This window comes from Capra hircus, assembly GCF_001704415.2.
Source record: "Capra hircus breed San Clemente chromosome X unlocalized genomic scaffold, ASM170441v1, whole genome shotgun sequence".
NCBI classification, from domain to species: Eukaryota; Metazoa; Chordata; class Mammalia; order Artiodactyla; family Bovidae; genus Capra; species Capra hircus.
The window spans coordinates 55,404,864-55,422,101 of NW_017189516.1; the positions used below are offsets into that span (position 1 = coordinate 55,404,864).

Consider the following 17,238-nt stretch of genomic DNA (forward strand, 5'->3'; position numbering starts at 1 on the left):
AAAACTTGACCTGGACCACAAGACCAAGTGCAATACTGTTTACGACATCACAGTTTGCTGCAACACAGCCCCCAGACAACTGAGCTGAGGGGAGGCAAAATACACAGCCCCACACATGCTTCTCTGGTATACTGATTATTTTGAGCTATTTTTAATAAACAGCAAATACAGGAAAAGCTCTAAAAGGTGAGCAGAAGTCATCCTTTTATATGAAAAAGTTATCCTTTTATAAGAAGTCATCCTTTTATAAGGGAAGCCTCCATTTGTAAGGATGCTGCCCTCTCTGTAACAGGAAGAGAAGAATGATGCAAAATCTCCTGAAACTCTTATCAACACAAAAGGTAAGGACTTAAATCTGCACAACCATACCCTTATTTACTGAGCTCTTCCTGGTCATCTCTAATAACTGACTCCCCACCCCGACATTTTCTTCAGATGTTACAGGGAAAAGCTAAAGATGTACCCAGAAGGTATCTCAAGATATCAAAACCTTCCCCACTCCCTACCTAAGACATCACTTTACCTCTCAGTGACTAAAGCACAGAGATAAAGAAGAGATGAATCTCCTACAGAGATATATGTGTACACTGTCTAATAGCTTGTCCTTATTACTTTCATCTTGCTGAGGACCAGTGAAAGCTGCATCAGAAATCAACGCGAATCTCAAGTAGCAGACTTTGAAGCCTCATCCTTGCACTTGTTCAAAACAGCTCAAAGCTCATTTCTGGCCACTCCTCTGTTAAGAAACCTTAATGAACTATTGCCACACTTACTATGGTTTACTGTCTCTTTCTACTATTTCTCCTTATATGAATTTTGCTCTATAAATTGGTCTTATATTTATACAGTATATCACCAAGCCAACTGGACACTCCTAATTTTGCTGAGAAAGAACCAGATAAGTGGCTATGGTGATTAACCTCTGAGTCAGACAGGACTAACTGTTCCAGAGAAAAGATGACTCCTCTCAACTCTCCTTCTTCCCCCGTATGCACGTGCACATGTCCTTTGAGCTCTCTCACATACACACTTTTAAATGTTGCAAGATAAAGAGAATACAGTGCTTACTCATAAAACAGTAAATTCCATTATTAACTTTTCTCTCTCTTGCACTTGTTGGCTGGTGAAATTACAAACCAGCCAGAAACTATGTTTTAAGGTTAACAAATGTGAAAAAAAATTCATAGCCAGATTCAGGATTTGGGACAGTGATGGAATCAGAAGACCCCTGCTATTAACTATGTTCGGGAAGACTGAGCAAGTCACTCCAGGCCTGACTTTTCTTCTCTGTAAAATGGAGATAAGGTCTGCCTTTTCAGTCTTATGAAGATCAAGAACACTCTGAAAACTTTTAACACAATACCAATGAATTTTTATTAACATAAGGTAGAATGCTACTCATGAACAGAAACCTAAATTCTAATTGACCTATTAGTCAGTTGAGAAAATCTTGAAATTACATTATAGTTATTATAAATGTGCCTAGAATTCATATAAAAGGTTAAAAAAATGCAACAGTATTTTGATAATGAAAAACAGAGAACAGTTATCAACTGGGTGTCAAAGCAGCAAAGATGCAACTCAAACATTTTAGTAGTGTGAAATCTCATGAGTGTGTGTTTGATCACTAAGTCACGCCCAACTCTTTGTGACCCCTATGGACTGTAGCCCACCAGGCTCCAATGTCCATGGGATTCTCCAGTTAAGAATACTGGAGTGGGTTGCCATTTCCTTCTCCAGCGGATTCCTGACCCATCAAACCCAAGCCTTCTGAATTAGCAGGCAGATTCTTTACCACTGAGCCACCAGGGAAGCCCTTAAAACCTCTTAGCATCTGTTATTTCTCCAAGACTCTGAGCACTGATCTATTTAAAGTCCTGGTGGGGCCCTGGAAGAGCATTTGTACTAGATGGACGATTTCTATTGGCTGGAGCTTGTATATGTCAACAATGTGTAATTAGGCTGAAATAACAAATATTCCCTTAAGGGCATCCTCTGCTGATTGGCCACAACCTACCCTGAATCTCTTCTTTCCCATGAAGCTTTCCGGTGAGAGACTGCCAAGCAGGTGACTGTCTACAGTGGGATTAAGCCACTGACCTCCAGCAGCAATTCTCAAACTTTAGCACCTATCAGAGTCACCAGGAAGGTGTGTTAAAACAGGGATGACTGGGGCCCTACCTCTAAATTCATGGGGCCCAGTAATTTGTGGGTGAGATCTCAGAATCTGCACTTGCAGCAAGTCCCTACAGAATGCTGCTGCTTCAGAGACCACACTTTGAAAACTCCGGGGCTACTACAGGGGTTGGCATAATTGTTTGGTAAAGGGCCAGAGGATAAACATCTAAGGATCTTAGCCTCTGAGGGCCACATATGGCCTCTGTTGCTGATTATTTTTCTTTTTTTTAGCAACACTTTACAAATAGAAAAACCATTCTGAGCTCAAGGGCTATTAAAAACACAAACGGGGACTTCCCTGGTGGTCCAGTAGATAAGAATCCACTTGGCAATGCAGAGCACATGGGTTCGATCTCTTGTCTGGGAAAATTCCACATGCTGCAGAGCCAACTAAGCCAAAGAGCCACAACCACTGAAGTCTGCACACCCTAGAGCCCACATGCTGGAACTACCAAGCCTAAGCGCTGCAACTACTGAAGTCCGTGCTCTGCAACAAGAGAAGCCACCGCAATGAGAAGCCTGCGCACCACAACCAAGAGTAGCTTCTGCTTGCTGCAACTAGAGAAAGCCTGGACACAGGAAAGAAGAGCCAGCACAAGCAAAAATAAATAAGACACAACATTCGACAGAACTTTGCTGACTGCTCGTCTGTTGTAGAGAGGGGAGGGGCTTTCTGCTTCAGCTCCTATCCTTCAAGAACTGAGTTCATATGCTCAATATGTACAAGACATTATATCTTGGTGACTTACCTCTCTATCTGTTGGAGTCTTTCAATGTTCTTTAATAACAATTCACTAGAAAGTTTAGAGATTTGTGTGTTGCTCTCATGAGCCAAGACTTGAAAACCTTACACCTCTTATTTTCCTTGCCACATTGATAACTAGGTTGTTTTATATCCTGTAGAATTATATAAATAATATTGGAGATCATTGTCTTTTGCCTGACTTTCTGGGAATCATTTTGAAGTTTCATGATTAACCATGACTTTTGCTGTAGGATTTTTAGAAGAGTTAAGAGAACAAGTTACCTTGTTTGGTAAAAGTTTTGTTTGCTTTTCATAAAGGTGAATTATAGCCAATGTGGTTTCTGTCTTTATTGAAATACACATTTTCCCTCATTTAATCTTGTTGCTGCAAATATGTTTGTATTTGCTTCAACAAATATAGAAAAAAAGAAAGAGAAAACAGATATGGCTAGCTAAAAAGACAAGGAGAAAAGGGAGTGAAGAGGCACAAGAGATGAAAGCCACTTCTCAATACTTGCCTTTCTAAATAGTTTTGGTGGTTAAACTGTGCCCATTAAAATTTCCCTGAGAAGCATTTTGTGAACGTAGTAGTTCTTCCCCTGCATTTTCTTTTTTTTTAAAATTTTCTATTTTTTAATTTAAATTTATTTATTTTAATTGGAGGCTAATTACTTTACAATATCATATTGGTTTTGCCATACATCAACATGAATCCCCCTGCATTTTCTAATCATGAATTATCTTTACATTCCTGGGGCTAACAAAAGTGCTTGCTTGGGCCTTATGTGTCTGTGTGTGCCTTTGTGGTGGTAGGGCAGGGAGAGTGTAGAGGACTATGCCTACCAATTCAATTTTCTTTAACAGTCATTGATATATTTAGGCCTTTTACTTTTTATTGAGACAATTTTAGATGATTTTTCTTTTCTCTGGAAAGTTTTCCATGTAATCTAAGTTTTCTAACTTACTGTGACAAAGCCTGTCATTATATTCTCTTTTATGATTTTTAAAATCTCTGCCACATCTATAATTCTATCTGCTTTTCGTTCCTAGTGGATGTTTTTGCCGTCTCCTTTTCCTCCTATTCGGTCATCCTAGGTTGGTCTATTTTACTAATCCTTTCAAAAAGTTAGCTTAGGTTTATTACATCTACTATCTTCTTTCCTATACCATAATCATCTGCTCTTATTCCCTTCTACTTTCTCTATATATACTCATGTTCATTTTTTAGTTTCTTGAATTCAATCTTTAGTTGATTTTTATTTGGGCCTTGATTCCTAAGAAATGAATGTAAAGACCACAGACATTCTCTTGGTCAGCTTTAAGTATTTTGTAATTTCCACTGTGATATCCTCTTTACTCTCTGGGTTATTTAGCAGAAGAATTACATGCATTGCTAAGAAGTTGCTAATCCATGGTTATTTACAAGTGTTATTTTAACTTCCTAACATTCAATTTACTTTTAAGTACCTTTTGATTATGACTTCTTATACAGTTGCTTCCTGGGGTGAGACCATGGTCTGTATCATCTAGTTGCTTTGGAATTTCTGAGACTTCCTTTATGACTTAATATGTGGGGACTGTTTACAAAAGTTCTCAAAGCACAACTACATATTCTACATACAAAGTTACTGAATCATATTACATGGTCTGTAGATATGCAATAAGGACAAAAACTGATAAACTCTTAACATCTTTTCCTCTTACTGTGATCATGACAACTTTAAAAAGTTGACCTGGAAAATGTCACAGCACAGTTTAAGGAAATCGAAGTGTCTGTCTACCTACCTATCTTCTAAAGGCTTCCTCTCTTGGGGATAAAACATAATTCAGTAGTTATGAGGATTAATTTATGATCACTCATCATATGTTAGCTCAAAGGAGAGCTAGGAATTGCAGATGCAAAGATGAACAAAGCCTGGGTCGATCCCTTGGATGGTTCATAATCAAGAGTTTATGTAAAATATCCAGGAGTGTAATTACACTTTATAAGTGTAATTCCACCCTTCCTTTCCAGAGAGGGCAGCTGATAAGAAAAACTCCAGTTTTCTGTACTTTTACCCACAGAGGTTCCTTCTATTCACTACTTATCTTCCTGTCCCTAAAATTCTCCTCTAAGAGATCATCTATGATACTAAAGTTTCCTGGTTCTTCTACTTCTCTAACCACTTCCTCTTCCTCAGCCTAGTAAGGTGAAGGCATTCCTCAAGGTTAACTGTGTAATTTAAAAGGCAGTAAAAATAAAGACACTTTCAAAATCAAATTTACCACCAAGATCCCACCAAAGGAAAATCTAAAGATTATACTCAAGATGAAACAATAATGATACCAGATAAAAGATCTGAAACTTAAGAAGAAATGATAAAGATATTGGCAAATACAAGGTATAAAAGCAAACACTAATAAAAAACAACAACAACAAATTGGAAGAGCAGTAATTTATGAGGAACCAAGTTAGAACTACACAATGACCATTTCTTTCAGGGAAGAGAAAAGAGGAAACACTCCTAACTGATTTTATGAAGTCTGAATAATTCTGACATCAAAGTCATACAAGAAAGGAAATTTACAGACCAATTTTTGAACACAGATGCAAAATTCTCAAAGAAAATATCAGCTACTGAAAATATCAACTGACCACAGCAAAATTAATATTTTTAAAACCAATTAATACAATAAACTATATTCACAGATTAAAAGAGAAAAACCAAGTGAACAGTTCAGATACAATGTATTCAACAGATGAAGAAAATGCATTTAGTAAAATTCACTCCTTAATTGTGATGGGAACAAAACAAAACAATGAACAAAAACCAAAACTAGCAAAGGAGGAACAGAAGGAAACCTATTCATTCTGATAAAAAACATCTACAGAGATCTTGTTTGAGCTATCTAAGATCAGGAATAAGACAAGCGGGCTTTTATCACTGATTCAACAGTGTTCTTAAAGGTTCCAGCCAGTATAAAGCAAAAGTACTTAAAAGTTGTAAAAATCGTTAATGACAATTAGTTATTATTTCAAGGCGATACTATAATCTACAAAGAAATTGCCAACTTATCTAGAGATAAATTAACTGAAATGAATAAGGTTCGAGTCCAATATTAATGTAAAAAGTCAAACATACTTTCTATAAACTAGCAACAATCATCTAGAAAATACATTCTGAAGAGATACTGTTTAAAGCATCACAAAAATAAAACATAAAGTATCTGGAAATAAACTGAATAAAAGTGGGTTAACCTTTATGGAGAAAATTATAAATCTTTTCATAAGGAAGAGTTTGGCTGATAGATATATCAAGTTCTCCGAAGATTTAACCATTGTTATGTCAAGTTTCCCAAAATTGATCTCCTGATTTAACACAATTCCACTCAAAATCCTCAAAGAGGTTCTTTTGTTTTTGTGGGGGGGACTGCAAAACCATAATAAACGGATTCTAAAATTTAAACGTAAGAACAAAGGGCCAAGAGAATCTGAAGAAGTTATTTTCATAAGCAGAAACCAAATGGTCCATAAAAATATGAAGAGATGCTCAATCTCATTTGTACTCAAAGAAATGCAAATTAAAACCACAGTAAGATATCCTAACAATGGCATCAGATGGGAAAAAAAAAAAAAACACTAACAATGTCAGTTTTTAAGGTGTGGAAAAACAAGGACATTCAAAAACTGCTGGTTAAAATAAAAGCAGGTGAAATCACTTTGGAAACTAGATTATCTAGTAAAGTGGACTGAGTATTCTACCAGCCACCCAGTTCACAGTTGGCTACAGAAGTTTTCAAACTTCTTGGTCTCTGGACCCCTTTTACACTGAGGGCTCTACATTCCATCCAAGGCAACAGAACAGGACTTCCCTGGTGGTCCAGTGGTTAACAATCCTCCTGCCAATGCAGGAGACATGGCTTCAGTCCCTGCTCTGGAAGACTGCACATGCAGTGGGGCAGCAAAGCCTGTGCACCGCAACTACTGAAGCCCATGTGCCCTAGCGCCTGTGTTCTGCAGTAAGAGCCCCATGCATGGCAACAAGAGCAGCTCCCACTCACCACAGCTAGAGAAAGCCTGCACGCAGTGGCAAAGGCCCAGCACAGTCAAAAGTAAGCAATAATTTTTTTTTTAAAGCAGCAGAAGGGGAGTGTGGGGAGAATGGATACATGTATACGAATACCCAAGACCCTTTGCTGTTCACCTGAAACTATCACATTGTTTGTTAATCGGCTATACCCCAATACAAAACACACACACACACACACACACACACACACACACACACACACACAACACAGCAGAATACACATTCTTTCCAAATGCATATGTAATGTTCTCCAGGATGACCACATGCTGGGCCACGAGTCTTGGTAAATTTAAGAAAACTGAAATCATATCAAGCATCTCTTCCAATCACAATGCTACAAGGTTAGAAATAAACTATAAGAAGAAAAAACTATTAAAAAAATACAAACAGGTGGATGCTAAACAATATGGTACTAAACCACCAATGGATCACTGAAGAAATCAGAGAGGAAACCAAAAAAACAGCTAGATATAAATGAAAATGAAAGCACAATGATCAAAAACCTATGGAACGCAGCAAAAGCAGTTGTAGGAGGGAAGTTCAGAGCAATTCAATTTTACCTCAAGAAACAAGAAAAATCTCAAACAGCCTAAACTTACACCTAAAACAAATACAGAAAGAACAAACAAAATCCAAAGTGAGTGGAAGGAAATCATAAAGATCAGAGCAGAAATAAGTGAAAAATGAAGAAAACAATAGAAAAGATCAATGAAAACTAAAGACTGGTTCTTTGAAAAGAAACGCAATTGCTAAACCTTTAGCTAGGCTCATTAAGGAAAAAATGGAGAGGACTCAAATCAATAAAATTAGAAATGAAGTTACAACTGACTCTACAAAAATACAAAGGATCCTAAGAGACTACCAGAAGCAACCATATGTCAATAAAATGGACAACCTGGAAGAAATGGACAATTTCTTAGAGAGGTACAGTCTCCTCCCAAGACTGAACCAGGAAGAAATAGAAAATATGCACAGATCAATCACCAGCACTGAAAATGTGATTTTAAAAAACTCCCAACAAAAGTCCAGGACCTGATGGCTTCACAGGCAAATTCTATCAAACATTTAGATAAAAGCTAACACCTATCTTTGTAAAACTCTTCCAAAAAATTGCAGTGGATGGAAAGCTCCCAAATTCATTCTATGAGGCCACAATCACCCTGATACCAAAATCACATAAAGATACCACAAAAAAGAAAATTACAGGCCAATGTCATTGATGAACACAGATGCAAACATCCTCAATAAAATATTAGCAATCCGAATTCAACAATAGATTAAAAGAATCTTACAACAGGATCAAGTGTGATTTATCCCAGGGATGTAAGGATTTTTCAGTATCTGCAAATCAATCAGTGTGATACACTACATCAACAAATTGAAGAATAAAAATCATATAACCATCTCAATAGACTCTAAAAGTTTTTGACAATATTCAGCAGCCATTTAAGATTAAAAACTCTCCAAAAGTGGGCATAAAGGGAATCTACCTCAACATAATAAAGGCCATATATGACACACCTACAGCTAACATCATACTCAATGGTGAAAAACTGAAAGCTTTCCCTCTAGGATTAGGAACAAGACAAGGATGTCCACTCTCAGTTTTATTCAAAATAATTTTGAAAGTCCTAGCTACATACAGCAATCAGAGAAGAAAAAGAAATAAAGGGAATCTAAACTGGAAAAGAAGTTAAACTGTCACTGTTCACACATGACATGATACTACACATAGATGATCCTAAAGATGCTACCAGAAAACTACTAGAACTCAGTGAATGTGGTAAAGTTGCAGGTTACAAATACACAGAAATCTGTTGCATTTCTATACACTAACAACAAAATATGAAAAAGCAATTCAAGACACAATCCCATCTACCATCATCAAAAAGAATAAAATACTTAGGAATAAACCTACCTAAGGAGAGAGGAGATCTGTACTCTGACTCAGATGGATGGAAAGAAATATATCATGTTCATGGACTGGAAGAATCAGTATCATGCAACTGACTATACTACCAAAGGCAATCTACAGATTGCAATCCCCATCAAGTTACCAATGGCATTTTTCACAGAACTAGAACCAAAATTTGTATGGAGACACAGAAGACACCAAACAGCCAAAGCAATCTTGAGAAAGAAAAATGGAGTTGGAGGAATCAGGCTCCCTGACTTCAGACTATACTACAAAGCTACAGTCATCAAAACACTATGGTACTGACACAAAAACAGAAATACAGATCAATGGAACAGGACATGAAGCCTAGAAATAAACCCATGCACCTATGGCCAATTAACCTATGACAAAGGAGGCAAGACTTCACAATGTTGGAAAGACAATCTCTTCAACAAATGGTGCTGGGAAAATCAGATAGCCACATGTAAAAAAATGAAATCAGATCATTCTTAAACATAATACACAAAAATAAGCTCAAAATGTATTAAAGACCTAAATGTGAGAGCAGACACTATAAAACTCCTAGAGGAAAACATAGGCAGAACACACTCTGTCATAAATCCCAGCAATACTTTTTTTCAATCTGTCTCCCAGAATAATGAAAATAAAAATAAACAAATGGGACCTACTTAAAAGCTTCTGCACAGTGAAGGAAACAATTAATAAAACAAAAAGATAACCCAGTTCAGTCATTTCAGTCACTAAGTCATGTCCGACTCTTTGCGACCCCATGGACTGCAGCATGCCAGGCCTCCCTGTCCATCACCAACTCCTAGAGTTCACTCAGATTCACGTCCATCGAGTCAGTGATGCCATCCAGCCATCTCATCCTGTCGTCCCCTTCTCCTCCCATCTTCAATCTTTTCCAGCATCAGGGTCTTTTCCAATGAGTCTGTTCTTCGAATTGGGTAGCCAAAGTGTTGGGGCTTCAGCATCAGTCCTTCCAATGAACACCCAGGACTGATCTCCTTTAGGATGGACAGGTTGGATCTCCCTGCAGTCCAAGGGACTCTCAAGAGTCTTCTCCAATACCACAGTTCAAAAGCATCAATTCTTCTAACCCAGAGATTAAGAGAAAATATTTGCAAATGATGTGACTGACAAGGGATTAGTCTCCAAAATTTACAAACAGCTCATGACGCTTAATATACTCAAAACAATCCAATCAAAAAGACCTAAAGAGACATTTCTCCAAAGAAGATATACAGATGGCCAAGGGGCACATGAAAAGATGTTCAACATCACTAATTTTTAGAGAAATGGGAATAAAAACTACAAGGAGATATCACACCACTCAAGATGGCTATCATCAAAAAATCCAAACAACAAATTTGAGAGAGGATATGGAGAGAAGGGAACCTTCCTACATTGTTGGTAGGAATGTTAAGTTTCTACAAGTGTTATGGAGAACAGTATGGAAGTTCCTTAAAAAACTAAAAATGGAGCTACCATATCACCCTGCAATCCCATTCTGGGCATATTCAGAGAAAAACATGATCTCAAAGGCTACATGCACCACACTGTTCAGTGCAGCATTGTTTACAATAGCCAAGACATGGAAGGAACCGAAATGTCCACTGACCAAGGAACACATAAAGAAGATGCAATACGTATACACAACGGAATATTACCCAGCCATAAAAGAGAGTGAAATAATGCCATTTGTAGCAACACGAATAGACCCAGAGATAGTCACACTGAGTTACCTCAGACAAGAATACCCCATGACATCCCTTATATGTGGAATTTAAAAAGAAATGATACAAATGAACTTACTGACAAAATACAAACAGACTCACACACTTAGAGAATGAACTTATGGTTGCCAGGGGGAAAGATGAGGTTAAGGGATGGTTAGGAGTTTGGGAATGACAAGTACAAACTGCTATATTTAAAATGGACAACCAATAAGATCCTACTGTATAGCACAGGGAACTCTGCTCAGCGTTATGCAGCAGCTTGGATGAAAGGGGAGTTTGGGGGAAAATGGATACATGTATATATATGTATGGCCGAGTCCCCTTGCTGTACATCTGAAACTATTATAATACTGTAAATCAACTATAATTCAATGTAAAATAATGATTTTAAAAAATAACTGAGGCCTCTAAAGACTTTTTTAAAAATTAATTTAATTGGAGGTTAATTACTTCACAATATTGTATTGGTTTTGCCATACATCAACATGAATCCGCCACAGGTATACACGTGTTCCCCATTCTGAACCCCCCTCCCTCCCCATACCAACCCTCTGGGTCATCTCAGTGCACCAGCCCCAAGCATTTTTGTTTCTATGGGTTATATTTACTGGTAGTTACTACATTAGGTATCATAACTGAGAAAAAATTTAAATATAACCACACACAAGTACTTTATTCTATCACCTGTCAGAGTAATATCATCACATGCCATGTAACCTCTGGGAAACCCCACTGTGTGCTTGTGAGAGAATGCCAGTGAAAAAGGAAAATGATGTCTTAGTGTCATTACGGAAATAGTTTGGACTCTGAAGCTCTTTGAAATCATCTCAAGAAACTATAGTTCCTAGACCAATTTTGAGAACCACTGCTCTAGACAAAGTCTAGGCATCAGATATGTTTAAGAATGTTTATAGCAGCATTGTACATAGTAGTAAAATGTAGAAAGAACCCCAAATTCATCAATTGGTATTTTCATTCTGTGAACTGTTGATACACCATGACTGTAAAAAGGAATCAACTACAGTAAGAATGACTCTTGAGCAACAGATGCAAATCATGGAGAAATATATGCAGCTTTGATTTCCAGTTCAAAAAAGAGGCAAACAAGCAGTGGTGAGGAATACATCACAGGTGGCAAAGCTAATGAAAAGCAAGAGATTGAGCAACAGCAAATGCAGGACAGGCAACTACCATGTGAATGGCAGGGTTGGGGATACACAGAAAGTTCTGAGTAGCGAGTATATGGGTGTTTATTTTTTGTTTTACACATTTTGTATGTAAAATATATTTCAAAATTAAGAAATAAGAGACCAACACAAAACAAAAGCACTAGAAAAGTTACTGAATAGGAGACAATTATTTAACGTAACAGCAATGGAAGAAACCACAAAGGAATGGGTAATTTTGAATACATTCATTCAAAAAATGAAAAAAAGTCAGAGAGACAAACAAGAAAAGGCCAAACCAATTTTAAAAGCCACACACTAATGAAAAAAAGAATTTTAAACTACAAATGGATATAAATAGATGTTTATTATCACTAGTAATCAAATGCAAATTAAAACCAAGAAAAAAGCATTAAGAGATGATCCTAATCTGGGTAAGGCTGTAGTGACCCTAACACTTTCCTGTGTACTGGTGGGAATTAAGCTTGGTGCAATTTATATGGAGGAGAATTAACCACACATGTCAAGTATCCTAAACTATTCACTCTTCAAACCAATAATTCTACTTCTAGACATGACTATTCAGGAAACAATCTGAACTACTGCACAAAATATTATATTAACAAACAAAAAAAGGGAAAGAATCTAAATATCCAAAAGAGGCTTTTTCAGATAAAAGAAAATTCTCTTTTATTTACAGAACTGAATATTAAGTAATGTTAAATGTTGGTTACTTCCTAATATGGGGAAATAAAATCATGGCAATAAAAAATAGAACACAGAAAACTACATACAGAATGATCTTTTAAGTGTTTTAATGTATAGAAAAAAGTTCGTTCACTGTTAGAAGGGCTATATCTCTGTATGATAAGTTTATGGGAGATCCCCTGGACTGTTTTTGGTATAACACAAATTTATTTAAATAAATTCACATACTTGTAGAATCAGAACAAGCCTAAAATAATAAAACCCACAAGCCTCAGTTGCGTACAAATGTATTGCTTCAGTGGCCATGGATCTCCACACTATACGCCCACTGTTTTTAGTCACGTGTGCTCCTTAAGGATCATCAAAGTGGACTTCCTCTGGCTTCTCAAACATGCCCTATACCTTCTCACTTAAGCATCTCAGCCTGGACTATGTGATCCACCTGAATCACATTCGGTATCTGGCTGGCTGAGTTCTAGCATCTCCCAAAGTTCTTGAGAAATACCGCTTTTTCTGAGAAGGTTTTTCCAACTGCGCTAACCCAGTCACCCAAATTAGATGTTATTTTTCCTGGTCTTGGTCTCCTACAGAAATGATTTTAGCATTCCTATTCTTCTGGACAGCATTTGCCTTTAATATTTCTGTCTCAACACCTTTACTAGATTGTAGTAGTTCAGGAAGGGGCTCTATCTCTAATATTGGCACACTACTTCCCAGAATTAAACAGGAACGGAATAAATTTTTGTCACAATAGTCATCTCTTGCCCTGGCCACAAGAAAGAGGAAGAGATAATGGGAAAAGTTTCTCATCTGAGACTCAGCATGAAATTTCTCAGAGAAACAATGAGGGATAAAAAGGACAATTAGCAGTGCTACCACAATTACGACCTTCGAATTTGTTCTTTTTGCAGCTACATATCTATCCATAATTGGTAATAATTTCTGTGGAAACAAAAACATGCTTGGAATTTCCAAGAACCCACCCCCAAAAGAGCTGTTGGAGTTCAGCCACTGTGTAAACTGATAAACTGCAGAAAATATTTTCCTTTAGGAAAAACATGTTTGCTTAAGTCTGCCTAAAGCTACTTCTGAAACAAAATATTGTTAATGGTGAGAGAAAGGGGAGAATCAAAGAGGAAGGAGGAAAGTGGTTATTCTCAATATCTAGCTAACTTCTAAAAAGTAAACTTGAAAGGGAGAACACAAATCATAAAACCCTTTGTGCCAGTCTCCCACTCTACCTTTACCCAATGCTATTTCACAAAACAACTGAAACTTTAAGGGGAGAAAGCCTCAAGAATTTTTCTTTTCCTTACCAATGCAAGTCTTTAAATTAATTAAATCAGTATTTGCCATGGCTGTGCAGATAACTCATTCACACATATTTGGTTTTCACACAAAACCCTCCTTATACTTAATGCCACACAGTGCTTTACTTTGAAATAACACTGGTCTTTATGAGACATTCTGTGAGGACTGCTCTCTGCCAGATTTTTGTGGGGGAGAGGAGACAGGACAGCCCTTCATACAGACTTGGACTCATCTTCATATGTATATTTATATTTAAGCATTGCTATATTCAGTCAATGACTATGTATTGAGAACTATGCTAAGTATACAGAGGTGAGTCAGACCCTGCCCTCATGGCCCACAGGTTGCCCCAGACCCACATTTTACTGAAGGAAATGAACAATAATAAGTCAACAAATGAACGAGGGCGGTTACAGGTGATGATAACCATAAAGGAGACAAGACAGGGAGGCCATTTAATAACCAGAGTTATAGGTTATGATAAGAACTGTAATGGAGACAAGACAGGCAGGCCATTTAATAAACAGCAAAGGTCTCTCAGATACATTTAAACCAAGATGGAAAAGCAGAACCTAGCTATGCTTGGTGGTCTTCCAGGCAGAGAAATGGAAAGGTCCTGAGATGGAAACAGACTCAAGTCAGTTTGAAGGGCATAAAAGAAGCTGGTCACACTATTCTGTGGGTCACATTTGTAGGTTATGATGTTAATTTTGTGCATCAGTGTACCACGGAGTCATAGGTTTTCAACATAAGTATTCTTTAATGAACTGTTGCTTCAGTGATATGTACGAGTGTGTACTAGACTGCAATACGTTTCTTATTGTGGGCAGTGGTGAAATCTGCACTGAGCAAGAAAAGTAGTAACATGAGGATGGTGTTGCAGGCCACCAAAAATAACTGAGATTTTTTTTTTTTCTTCTAAACACAGTAGAATGGTACTAGAGGGTTTCAAGCTGGGGAGGGCCATGATCTAATTAGGTATGTTGGTGTTGCCAAAAGATTACTACAGTGAATTCAGAAGACCTGAGCACCAGTCCCATCTTAGCTACCAAGGAGTTTAAGCAAATCATTTACTCTCTCCAGAGTTCACTTTCTTCATTGTAAAAGCGAGGAGGTTGGACGGAGATGACCTTTAAGATCTTATCTATTACTAAATTCTCCTGGCTATATCCTGCTTCCTCCCTTGGGCCTAAGTAAACAACTATTGGTGAGTACTAGCACATTAGGTCAAGTTCTGGGTTACTTCACAATATTATAAACTATACAGCTAAGACGGAGAAGGCAACGACACCCCACTCCAGTACTCTTGCTTGGAAAATCCCATGGATGGAGGAGCCTGGTGGGCTGCAGTCCATGGGATCGCGAAGTCGGACACGACTGAGCAACTTCACTTTCACTTTTCACTCTCATGCATTGGAGAAGGAAATGGCAACCCACTCCAGTGTTCTTGCCTGGAGAATCCCAGGGACAGAAGAGCCTGGTGGGCTGCCATCTATGGGGTTGCACAGAGTTGGACACGACTGAAGCGACTTAGCAGCAGCAGCAGCAGCAGCATACAGCTAAGAATTATGTTTCCACAGAAATCAATTTTAGAATTATCTCTTTACTGGAACCAGCTATCTCATTGGGCTAAAAGTGAATTAAATGCTTTTGCAACTCTCTAGTACAAGATTTGGGGTGTGAAGAAAATTGACAGGGAGGGATGAGAAGATTTACTGACCAGATTATTCAGAACAGATTTCTTTATTTGTTCTAGGTCATTAACTGACATACAAGCTAGTGCCATCTAAAGTTGCAAGGACCCCTCAGCACTGAAGTCAAGATGTAGAAGCTGAACTTCTTTCATGTAACCAAAAAGACTCCTGAGAAAACTACTTACTGAGAGCCTGCTATATGCTAACCCCATGCTACACAGTTTGCTATGCATATTTTCATTTAATCCTCCTAGTCAAACTTCACAAATATGGAATCAGGGGCTCAGAAAAGACAAGCAAGCTATTAAGAGGAAGGGTCAGGATTGGTCTTTAGTCTGTACTTACGATAAATTATCCTGCAGGATTTTGAAAATTACTGTACAGGTATTAAATCATCAGTTAAATATTGGACAACTCCAGTTATCTGTGACATGTGGACAGAGAGGTCCACCCAATAAATCAATTTGGGATGCACGGGTACTTTGCTAGGTACAGTGTGAGATGAAAAGAACCTGCTCCAGCACAGGGGGGCCTACTTCGCGGGCACCTGCTGGGTGGTATAAAGTGGAATTAGGCAGACTAACCTAGGGATTCAGATACCCAATCAAGCACACGTGAATAATATTTTGGCAATTTCCAGGTTCATTTTCTCGATTGTTGTTCCTGATACTGATAGGTCAGCAGAGGAACGGCGTCATCTGAGCTGAGGGCCTAACAAGTGTCCTGAAAGTTCCATAAACTCGAAATACTTGAAACACGAATTTCTAACTCACATTAACCCTTTAGGAAGCAAGAGACACGTCACTTGGCCAACTGGAGCATTATCCTTGCCATATTAAGGAGAGAAAACTTAGAAAACGCGTAAGGCACGGTCCTCGTGAGGATCGAAATGGTCCCTGTCGGCTTCCACAGAGACCCAAGCAAACATCTCAGCAAAGTTGGGGCCGCTCATGGCACACCTGCCTCAACACCAAGATCGCGCGGTACCCACCTGTCACATACTCAGCTTCAAACCTCCGTCGAACCTCAGAGATGAGCTTGGCTTTATTCTGGGCTTGATACTAGAAGAGAGACACGAAGGGACGCTTAGACGTTACAGGCACCATCCTACTTCCCCTCTGCCCAGCCCACCTGCACCTGGGCGTGTGGCCCCCTAGCCTCAGAGGCGGCTTCGGGGTCCGGGATAGAGGGGCCCGGCAGTGATCCGGTCAGCTCCTCACCTCGGCGATAGTAGCGGTGGTCGACATGATCAGAGTTGGCGTCGCTCCTTTCCACAGCTGCGGTCCGAATATCTCAGCACTGGGAAAGCGGGCCAGGAGGTAAAGAGGGAAGGGCGGGAGGTGGAGGCGGTCGCGTGACAACGGAAGAAAGGCGGAAGCGTCGACACACCGCCCAATCTGGTGCGTCCGCTCGGGTATGGAGGCGGGACCAGGCCCTCAACCTGGCATTCCATTCGTTTCGCGTTCAGACCCCGCCCCCGACGTCCCCTGAACTGCGGACCCTCCCCCGCCAGCCCGCGAATCTCGGGCTCTTCCCTGGCAAAGGTCCGCCCGTGCGAGCTTCGGTTGCCATTCACTTTTACAACATTCCCCGGAGGCCCCGCCTCCTCAGGCTCCCATGGCAACCGAGTTCTGGCCGGATGGGCAGGCTCCGCCTCCTCTGCGCTGGACGCAGCCTCCGGCCTGGACCTCCCAAGATGCAGCGCGCAG

The 17,238-nt window shown here is 39.0% G+C and overlaps 1 protein-coding gene across 2 annotated transcripts in view; it reads right to left on the reverse strand.

Moving 5' to 3' along the window:
* MOSPD2 (motile sperm domain containing 2) overlaps positions 1–16,889 on the reverse strand; it is an 89,534-nt gene extending 72,645 nt beyond the window's left edge. Inside the window, exons 1-2 of one of the 2 annotated variants that reach the window (XM_005701087.3) lie at positions 16,750–16,889; positions 16,521–16,590 (exon numbers count right to left, since the gene is read on the reverse strand). In XM_005701087.3, coding sequence (XP_005701144.2) covers positions 16,521–16,590; positions 16,750–16,776 — 97 coding nt within the window. In that variant the 5' untranslated portion in view covers positions 16,777–16,889. The remainder of the gene's footprint in view (positions 1–16,520; positions 16,591–16,749) is intronic. The other variant, XM_005701086.3, reaches the window with a different exon arrangement.
* Between the last annotated feature and the right edge of the window lie 349 nt (positions 16,890–17,238).